Source organism: Perca flavescens, chromosome 12 (genome assembly GCF_004354835.1).
Source record: "Perca flavescens isolate YP-PL-M2 chromosome 12, PFLA_1.0, whole genome shotgun sequence".
NCBI classification, from domain to species: Eukaryota; Metazoa; Chordata; class Actinopteri; order Perciformes; family Percidae; genus Perca; species Perca flavescens.
Window position 1 is genome coordinate 34974887 of NC_041342.1, and position 12104 is coordinate 34986990.

The following is a 12104-nucleotide window of genomic DNA, read 5'->3' on the forward strand; positions in this document are numbered from 1 at the left end:
TCAGTAATTACTAATGTTAACTATCATGTTAGTGATCAGTAATTAGCCTGTGTCTATGTTATCTCCTTACATATACCTACACTCTCCGTCTCTGTAAGATTGGGAATGATTGAGATTTCTCTCTCACAGCTACCAGAAGACTTCACACTTTCAGACACGTTGCTCACGTCACATCTACGTCTTCAAGCTCAGTTGGAGGCTGCTCAGTAACACTCAGCCAGCACCGGGAAAGAGACTTCTGATATCCTCCACTGGTCTCAGACCAGAGACACGGGGTCTGCTGCTCCATTATATACTGTCTATGAGTAGAGCTGGTACCATGTCCATACTGAATCATGGGAAAATACATGAGTACTTGTGTGTTTGGAACACGGTGAACTCGTGGCTGAACTCTTGTGGCCGATATTAGTATTACAACAACAAACTGTCTGTTTTCACAGACATCTGTGTATGTGTTCATGTTCCAGCTGGTTGTTGTTAACCCTCAGCTTGTCTTTGACCTGTCATCATAGTTTCTAGAGCAGAAGTTATTTAGGTTTCTTTCAACCAAAAGTTACACGGACGGTTCCAAGAAGCGCTCTTTACAGGATCAGTTCACTACTGTCATTCATACTTTCTGGTTGTCCCAAAACAGCAGTCAAAGTTTGCAGCGTTGCGACTCCAAGACAATCCAAGGATTTTTTTTATTTTTTAATTGCTGTGCATCGATTAAAAACAAAAGAAATAAACTTAAAAACACACATGACATTTCGCTTGCTCCTTCTCTGTGCTGTAGCCAAACGTTTGACCACTGAGCTGGTTGAGTCCTCGCAGCCACAGACCAAATGAGAAATTCTTCGTTGTTTGGTAGAAAAGCGGTTGGCAGACATTCAGGACATTAAGGGTGTCTGATTAAATGTGGAGGTGCAGCAGACTTGTGCAGATACGTTTTTCTTTAATATTTCATATATCAGGACAGTCTGAAACCATCTTGAGGACTTGGAGACGCCCTGAACAAACCAACTTTATAAGAGAGTTATAAACAGGAAGTTCCTACAGGAAGCTAAAGGGTTGTGCCGTTATATTGCCAAGAATTCTTCCTGCAGCCGTCGTGGTCGTCATCGGGGGGTGTAGTGCTGCCGGAGCAACGCGCCGACACTTGTTCCTCCATATGAAGAGAGAATAACTTTCACCTTTTGCATAATCTATTTTTAAAAAACATCATATTTTTTGGAGCGCTTGAAGCTCCAACAATCATTCAAGTTATCGTTTGTCATGCACGAGAGCCAATCAGAACAATGGAAGGTCTACGTTGTCTGTTAAGGAGTTTGCACACTGCTCCAACAAATACCAACAAACAGCTGTTGGCAACTGCCAGTTGGTAGTCTTTCCAACTGCCAGTCCCCACTGCCAAGACAGTAACAGACAAGACTGACTTTTGTCCCCTAGTCCTACCATATATTATTTGAGTTTTAGTTTAATATAACATGGATGAAGTGGAGATCTTGTTGAATGTGGCCAGAGTAGTTCTGGTCTACCTGGCCGGTAAAGCTGCTAGCCGTGTACAGGAGAGACGCCGATCAAGACGAGCCAGGAGGAGACTATGGTGGAAACCTTGGATATTGTGACATGCAAAACAGGGAGTCTATCCTAAAGAAATCTACTCAGAAGATTCTCCAGCTTTTGCCAATTTTTGCCCGTTTTGCTTTTGAGGAATTACTCACCATGGTTACTCCACTAACTGGCAGAAAAAACTATTTTAGAGACAGCATTTCGAGCTGTTAGAATGTTGCCGTTTGTTGGAAAATGGGCACCATTGGTCCGACATTCTCCAACTCCACCAGACCAGACTGGACATGTCAAACTCTACCAACTCCACCAGACCAGACTGGACATGTTACACTCTACCAACTCCACCAGACCAGACTGGACATGTTACACTCTACCAACTCCACCAGACCAGACTGGACATGTTACACTCTACCATCCACCAGACCAGACTGGACATGTCAAACTCTACCAACTCCACCAGACCAGACTGGACATGTTACACTCTACCAACTCCACCAGACCAGACTGGACATGTCAAACTCTACCAACTCCACCAGACCAGACTGGACATGTTACACTCTACCAACTCCACCAGACCAGACTGGACATGTTACACTCTACCAACTCCACCAGACCAGACTGGACATGTCAAACTCTACCAACTCCACCAGACCAGACTGGACATGTTACACTCTACCAACTCCACCAGACCAGACTGGACATGTCAAACTCTACCAACTCCACCAGACCAGACTGGACATGTTACACTCTACCAACTCCACCAGACCAGACTGGACATGTTACACTCTACCAACTCCACCAGACCAGACTGGACATGTTACACTCTACCAACTCCACCAGACCAGACTGGACATGTCAAACTCTACCAACTCCACCAGACCAGATTGGACATGTCACACTCTACCAACTCCACCAGACCAGATTGGACATGTCACACTCTACCAACTCCACCCAACAAACGCCAACAAACACAGACAGCCGGCACACACTGACCCAACTGTTGGAGTTTGTTGGCGTTTGTTGGAGCAGTGTGCAAGCTCCCTAAGCAACATTTAAGGTGCGCCGATTAATTCACGACGTCAACTCGTGCATCGAGTAACACGCAAGAAAACATTCCACCTTAAAAGTTGCTGTGACTGCAGCCTTCCAGCTACACCTTCAGTAGCTAACTATGTACTAGTAGGGCTGTACTAGTACTAGCAATACACAGTCTGTAGCTAACTATGTACTAGAGGCTTGCAAAAGTATTCCTAGCCCTTGAACTTTTCCACATTTTGTCACGTTACACCCACAAATGTAAATGTATTTTTGGGGATTTTCTTCCCTCTAACAAACCTCTGAGGCCTTCACAGAACAGCTGGATTTACCTGTTCTACCTGAGATTAGATTACACACATCTGCACTCTATTCACTAATTAGGGGACTTCTGAAGGCAGTTGGTTTCACTGGATTTTATTTAGGGCTATCGGAGTAAAGTACTTTTCCACGCCACACTTTTCAGTTTTTTTATTCGTAAAGAAATTTGAAAACCATCTATCATTTTCCTTCCACTTCACAGTCATGCGCCGCTTTGTGTCGGTCTATCACATAAAATCCCGATAAAACACATTTACGTTTGTGGTTGTAATGTAAGAAAATGAAAAGTTCAAGGAGTAGGAATACTTTTTCAAGCCTCTGTATCCATTCAATGATCCTCAATCCTATATAATAGATGCAAAGAAAGGGAAAATATGGTCAGTAAGAGACCTATTTATTTTAGATTCCCCACTCTATATTCTATATATAATCTTTTTGTTAAAAAGTCTAACCCTAAACGCTTTTTTTGAGTTTATATACATGTGTTAAATAGATATATATTGTCTCGTACTGACTGCTGACCCCTGAATGGAATAGAAATGGTACCGTGACAGACTTTGAGACATCAGTAAATATCATATCCTTGTCCAAAGAATCACTAGAATATCAGTGAGACTTGTGAGTTACATTCCTATTAACTAGTAAGATTAAAAAGGCAGCCTTTCATTTTGTTGTTCTAGTTGACTAATGCAGTGTTTGTCAAATAGGGGTACATGTCCCCCTAGTGGTACTCTGGAGGACTGCAGGGGGTATGTGTCCCCCAAGTGGTACTCTGGAGGACTGCAGGGGGTATATGTCCCCCTAGTGGTACTCTAGAGGACTGTAGGGGGTACATGTCCCCCTAGGGGTCCTCTGGAGGACTGCAGCGGGTACGTGTCCCTCTAGTGGTACTCTGGAGGACTGTAGGGGGTACGTGTCCCTCTAGGGGTACTCTGGAGGACTGTAGGGGGTATGTGTCCCCCTAGTGGTACTCTAGAGGACTGTAGGGGGTACGTGTCCCTCTAGGGGTACTCTGGAGGACTGTACGGGGTACGTGTCCCTCTAGGGGTACTCTGGAGGACTGCAGGGGGTACGTGTCCCTCTAGGGGTACTCTGGAGGACTGTAGGGGGTATGTGTCCCCCTAGTGGTACTCTAGAGGACTGTACGGGGTACGTGTCCCTCTAGGGGTACTCTGGAGGACTGCAGGGGGTACGTGTCCCTCTAGGGGTACTCTGGAGGACTGTAGGGGGTACGTGTCCCCCTAGTGGTACTCTAGAGGACTGCAGGGGGTATGTGTCCCCCTAGGGGTCCTCTGGAGGACTGTAGGGGGTACGCCCCCACTTTTGTCGCCCTAGTGTTGCCTTCCTTTTTTCTTCTGTGTTTTTCCAGGTTTTTGTCTCCTTTCTCCATCATCATCTAAATGTGTTCCAGGTCCAAGGCTGTTGTTTAGTAACTCTATGGCTGACAGCGCTGTATTCTTCCTCTCTCTAGAGACTGGTTAGGGGGTACATGGCTTAAAAACACTGTTCAAAGGGGGACATTATTGAAAACAGCTTGTAGAACCAGTGCACTCATGTGTAGAACCAGTGGTAACGTAACCTTCCAATGGAGCCACGACTCTACGAAGCTCTCCGGTCAACGACAAACAGCACTACACCCCCGGTGGCCATCTCTTTGGTTTCGACCCAAACTGTCCTCATCCAGCCCGGTCTCCACCGTTCCCCGGGAGACGCCTCCGCTCCGTCAGACGTCGGCCACGTCGAACGCCCGCATCAGCAGGTCCAGGTCTCCGGCGCTGGCGGCCTGGACCAGCTCGGGCCGGTCCAGCATGGAGACGGCGATGCGCAGGGCGGCCCAGATGTTGGCCGACATCTGGTGATGGCTGCAGCGCTGGCTCCGCCGCTGCTGGCTCAGAGCCGTCAGGAAGTTACTGACCGCCTCCCTGCAGGAAGCACAACATCTCCCGTTAGCACGCCGGGAGCTAACGCTACACACGCACGTTCAACGTTCCTAAAGGCTTTCAATCGGAGTGGTAGTAGTAGTTAGGGGTGTAAGAAAAAAATCAATACACTTGAGTATCACCATATTTTATTTAGCAATACTATATTGATTTTCAAAAATGCAATATTGATTTATTCATTTTTTTTTTAGTTTACGTGCAAAAATATTCATGTAAGACAGTGGTTCACGTTCATGTTGTGTTTAAACCCCCTACTGTTAGATGGCTATGCTGAGACACACCACTAGTGTCCTCACCTAACACTGCCTAACAGTGCCTAGCAGTGCCTAACCGTGCCTAGTAGGGCCTAACAGTGCCTAACAGTGCCTAGCAGGGCCTAACAGTGCATAGCAGTACCTAACAGTGCCTAGCAGGGCCTAACAGTGCCTAACAGGGCCTAGCAGGGCCTAACAGTGCCTAACAGTGCCTAGCAGTGCCTAACCGTGCGTAGTAGGGCCTAACAGTGCCTAGCAGGGCCTAACAGTGCATAGCAGTACCTAACAGTGCCTTACAGTGTCTAGCAGTGCCTAGCAGTGCCTAGCAGTGCCTAACAGGGCCTGACTTTTGGCTAGAAGCTAACAACGTAGCTATGGCTGAACTTTGGCCTACTTTAGCATAAATATTAGCTCACTTAGAACCTGGGAACCACGATCCCAAACTGGCAGTTTGATTTTCTCTGTGTACTGAATTGTTTACCTAAAGTAATCTTCTTAGACTTTTATGAAAATCTTTTTTTTATTATTATTTTTACTAAAATTACACTTAAAAAGAATCCCAATACATCGCCTTACGCACAGTATCGAAATATATTGCAATATATTGAATCGTGACCCATGTATCTTGATACGTATCTTATCACCAGATTCTTGTCGATACACAGTCCTAGTAGTAGTAGCTGATGATAGGGTCAACAGCTTCGGTCTGGTCCTGTATTCTCTGTGTTTTAACTCCTCTGGTCCTTTATTCTCTGTGTTTTAACCCCTCTGGTCCTGTATTCTCTGTGTTTTAACTCCTCTGGTCCTGTATTCTCTGTGTTTTAACTCCTCTGGTCCTTTATTCTCTGTGTTTTAACCCCTCTGGTCCTGTATTCTCTGTGTTTTAACCCCTCTGGTCCTGTATTCTCTGTGTTTTAACCCCTCTGGTCCTGTATTCTCTGTGTTTTAACTCCTCTGGTCCTTTATTCTCTGTGTTTTAACACCTCTGGTCCTGTATTCTCTGTGTTTTAACCCCTCTAGTCCTTTATTCTCTGTGTTTTAACCCCGCTGGTCCTGTATTCTCTGTGTTTTAACCCCTCTGGTCCTGTATTCTCTGTGTTTTAACCCCCCTCTGGTCCAGTACTCTCTGTATCCTGTGTTTACCTGTGAGCCCCCAGGTTGATGCAGCTGATCCCCAGGTTGTATCTGGACCGGATGAATCCGGGCTGCAGCTCCAGAGCTCTGCCGTACGCCTCCACCGCCTCCTCACTGCGGTCTCCGTTCGCCAGCGTGGCGCCCAGACGGTTCCACAGCAGGTAGTCCTGAACAGGAACGCACAGACCCTTAAAGCTGTCACCATCACATGCTATAATATGACTTTTATAACTTCTTTAACATACTATACTATGACTTTTATAATTTCTTTAACATACTATACTACGACTTTTATAACTTCTTTAACATACTATACTACGACTTTTATGACTTCTTTAACATAGTATACTATGACTTTTATAACTTCTTTAACATACTATACTACGACTTTTATAACTTCTTTAACATACTATACTATGACTTTTATAACTTCTTTAACATACTATACTACGACTTTTATAACTTCTTTAACATACTATACTACGACTTTTATAACTTCTTTAACATACTATACTATTACTCCTTTTTTTTACTTTTTTGGACATACTATACTATGACTTTTTTTGGACATACTATACCATGACTTTTTTTGGACATACTATACTATGACTATTTTGGATATACTATACTATGACTTTTTTGGACATACTATACTATGACTTTTATGGACATACTATACTATGACTTTTTTGGACATACTATACTATGACTATTTTGGACATAATATACTACGACTTTTTTTGGACATACTATACTATGACTTTTTTTGGACATACTATACTATGACTTTTTTTGGACATAATATACTATGAATTTTTTGGACATACTATACTATGACTTTTTGGACATACTATACTATGACTTTTTTGGACATACTATACTATGACTTTTTTGGACATACTATACTATGACTATTTTGGACATACTATACTATGACTTTTTGGACATACTATACTATGACTTTTTTATGACTTTTTTCGACATACTATACTATGACTTTTTGGACATACTATACTATGACTTTTTTGGACATACTATACTATGACTTTTTTGGACATACTATACTATGACTTTTTGGACATACTATACTATGACTTTTTTTGGACATACTATACTATGACTATTTTGGACATACTATACTATGACTATTTTGGACATACTATACTATGACTTTTTTGGACATACTATACTATGACTATTTTTTTTTGGACATACTATACTATGACTTTTTTTTGGACATACTATACTATGACTTTTTTGGACATACTATACTATGACTTTTTTTTGGACATAGTATACTGTGACTTTTTTGGACATACTAGACTTTTTTGGACATACTATGACTTTTTTTTGGACATACTATACTATGACTTTTTTGGACATACTATACTATGACTTTTTTGGACATACTATACTATGACTTTTTTGGACATACTATACTATGACTTTTTGGACATACTATACTATGACTTTTTTTGGACATACTATACTATGACTTTTTTTACTATACTATGACTTTTTGGACATTTTTTGGACATACTATACTATGACTTTTTTTTGGACATACTATACTATACTATTTTTTTTTTGGACATACTATACTATACTTTTTTTGGACATACTATACTATTTTTGGACATACTATACTATGACTTTTTTTTTGGACATACTATACTATGACATACTATACTTTTTTTTTACTATACTATGGACATACTATACTATGACTTTTTTGGACATACTATACTATGTTTTGGACATACTATACTATGACTTTTTTGGACATACTATACTATGACTATTTTGGACATACTATACTATGACTATTTTGGACATACTATACTATGACTTTTTTGGACATACTATACTATGACTATTTTGGACATACTATACTATGACTTTTTTTGGACATACTATACCATGACTTTTTTTGGACATACTATACTATGACTTTTTTGGACATACTATACTATGACTTTTTTGGACATACTATACTATGACTTTTTTGGACATACTATACTATGACTATTTTGGACATACTATACTATTTTGACATTTTGGACTTTTTGGACATACTATACTATTTTTTGACTTTTTTGGACATACTATACCATGACTTTTTGGACATACTATACTATGACTTTTTGGACATACTATACTATTTTGGACTACAACATATTTTTTTGGACGGACATACTATACTATACTATACATACAAGTATTTTTTTTGGACATACTATATACTATGACTTTTTGGACATACTATACTATGACCATTTTGGACATACTATACTATGACTATTTTGGACATACTATACTACTATACTATTTTTTTGGACATACTATACCTATGACTTTTTTTTTTTTGACATACTATACTATGACTATTTTGGACATACTATACTATGACTTTTTGGACATACTATACTATGACTTTTTTTTGACATACTATACTATGACTTTTTTTGGACATACTATACTATGACTATTTTGGACATACTATACTATGACTATTTTGGACATACTATACTATGACTTTTTTTGGACATACTATACTATGACTTTTTTTGGACATACTATACTATGACTTTTTTGGACATACTATACTATGACTATTTTGGACATACTATACTATGACTTTTTTGACATACTATACTATGACTTTTTGGACATACTATACTATGACTATTTTGGACATACTATACTATGACTATTTTGGACATACTATACTTTTTTTTGGACATACTATTTTTTTACTATACTATTTTGACATACTATACTATGAGTTTTTTTTGACATACTATACCATGACCTTTTTTGGACATACTATACTACGACTTTTTTGGACATACTATACCATGACTTTTTTTGGACATACTATTCTATGACTTTTTTGGACATACTATACTATGACTATTTTGGACATACTATACTATGACTTTTTTTGGACATACTATACTATGACTATTTTGGACATACTATACTATGACTTTTTTTTGGATACTATACTATGACTTTTTTGGACATACTATACTATGACTATTTTGGACATACTATACTACAAGTTTTTCGGACATACTATACGACTTTTTTGGATACTATACTATGACTTTTTTGGACATACTATACTATGACTATTTTGGACATACTATACTACAAGTTTTTCGGACATACTATACGACTTTTTTGGACATACAATACTATGACCATTTTGGACATACTATACTACGACTATTTTGGCCATACTATACTATGACTTTTTTGGACATACTATACCATGACTTTTTTTGGACATACTATACTATGACTATTTTGGACATACTATACTATGACTTTTTTGGACATACTATACTATGACTATTTTGGACATACTATACTATGACTATTTTGGACATACTATATTTTTTTATTTTGGACATACTATACTATGACTTTTTTTTTGGACATACTATACCATGACCTTTTTTTTTGGACATACTATACTATATTTTGGACATACTATACTATGACGACTATTTTGGACATACTATACTATGACTTTTTTGGACATACTATACCGACTTTTTTGGACATACTATACAAGACTTTTTTTACTATGACTTTTTTGACATACTATACTATGACTATTTTGGACATACTATACTATGACTATTTTGGACATATATATTTTGACATATTTTTGGACATACTATACTATGACTTTTTTTTTGACATACTATACCATGACCTTTTTTTGGACATACTATACCATGACTTTTTTTTTGGACATACTATACTATGACTTTTTTTTTTTTGGACATACTATACTATGACTATTTTTTTTGACATACTATACTATGACTATTTTGGACATACTATACTATGACTTTTTTGGACATACTATACTATGACTATTTTGGAAATACTATACTATGACTTTTTTTATACTATGACATACTATACCATGACTTTTTTTTGGACATAATATACTATAACTTTTTTTTTTGACATACTATACTATGACTATTTTGGACATACTATACTATGACATTTTGGACATTTTGACTACTATACTATGACATTTTGGACATACTTTGACATACTACTATACTATGACTTTTTGGACATACTATACTATGACTTTTTTTGGACATACTATACTATGACTTTTTGGACATACTATACTATGACTTTTTGGACATACTATACTATGACTTTTTTGGACATACTATACTATGACTTTTTGGACATACTATACTATGACTGACTTTGGACATTTTTGGACATACTATACTATGACTTTTTTTTGACATACTATACCATGACTGACTTTTTTTTGGACATACTATACTATGACTTTTTGGACATACTATACTATGACTTTTTTGGACATACTATACTATACTATTTTTTTGGACATACTATACTATGACTTTTTGGACATACTATACTATGACTATTTTGGACATACTATACTATGACTTTTTGGACATACTATACTATGACTATTTTGGACATACTATACTATGACTATTTTGGACATACTTTTACATATACTATACTTTTTTTTTGGACATACTATACTATGACTATTTTGGACATACTATACTATGACTACTTTTTTTTGGACATACTACTATACTATTTTGACTATTTTGGACATACTATACTATGACTATTTTGGACATACTATATTACGACTATTTTGGACATACTATACTATGACTTTTTTTGGACATACTATACTATGACTATTTTGGACATACTATATTACGACTATTTTGGACATACTATACTATGACTTTTTTTGGACATACTATACCATGACCTTTTTGGACATACTATACTATGACTATTTTGGACATACTATACTACGACTATTTTGGACATACTATACTATGACTTTTTTTGGACATACTATACCATGACTTTTTTGGACATACTATACTATGACTATTTTGGACATACTATACTATGACTTTTTTGGACATACTATACTATGACTTTTTTGGACATACTATACTATGACTATTTTGGACATACTATACTATGACTATTTTGGACATACTATATTACGACTATTTTGGACATACTATACTATGACTTTTTTTGGACATACTATACCATGACCTTTTTTGGACATACTATACCATGACTTTTTTTGGACATACTATACTATGACTTTTTTGGACATACTATACTATGACTATTTTCGACATACTATACTATGACTATTTTGGACATACTATACTATGACTTTTTTGGACATACTATACTATGACTATTTTGGAAACTATACTATACTATTTTTTTTTTTTGGACATACTATACCATGACTTTTTTTGGACATAATACTATATACTATTTTTTGGACATACTATACTATGACTTTTTTGGACATACTATACTATGACTTTTTGGACATACTATACTATGACTTTTTGGACATACTATACTATGACTTTTTGGACATACTATACTATGACTTTTTTGGACATACTATACTATGACTTTTTTGGACATACTATACTATGACTTTTTGGACATACTATACTATGACTTTTTGGACATTTACTATGGACATACTATACTACTATACTATGACTTTTTTGGACATACTATACTATGACTTTTTTGGACATACTATACTATGACTTTTTTGGACATACTATACCATGACTTTTTTTTTTTGGACATACTATGACTACTATACATATGACTTTTTTGGACATACTATACTATGACTTTTTGGACATAATATACTATGACTTTTTTGGACATACTATACTATGACTTTTTGGACATACTATACTATGACTATTTTGGACATACTATACTATGACTATTTTGGACATACTATACTATGACTATTTTGGACATACTATACCAT

At 37.3% G+C, this 12104-nt stretch overlaps 1 protein-coding gene across 1 annotated transcript in view; it reads right to left on the reverse strand.

Annotated features, from left to right (window-relative positions):
- Positions 1-4141: 4141 nt before the first annotated feature.
- Positions 4142-12104, reverse strand: part of pex5lb (peroxisomal biogenesis factor 5-like b) — a 60577-nt gene continuing 52614 nt past the window's right edge. The window contains exons 13-14 of the mRNA XM_028593200.1: positions 6245-6402; positions 4142-4829 (exon numbers count right to left, since the gene is read on the reverse strand). Of these exons, the coding sequence (XP_028449001.1) occupies positions 4631-4829; positions 6245-6402 (357 nt within the window). The 3' untranslated portion in view covers positions 4142-4630. The remainder of the gene's footprint in view (positions 4830-6244; positions 6403-12104) is intronic.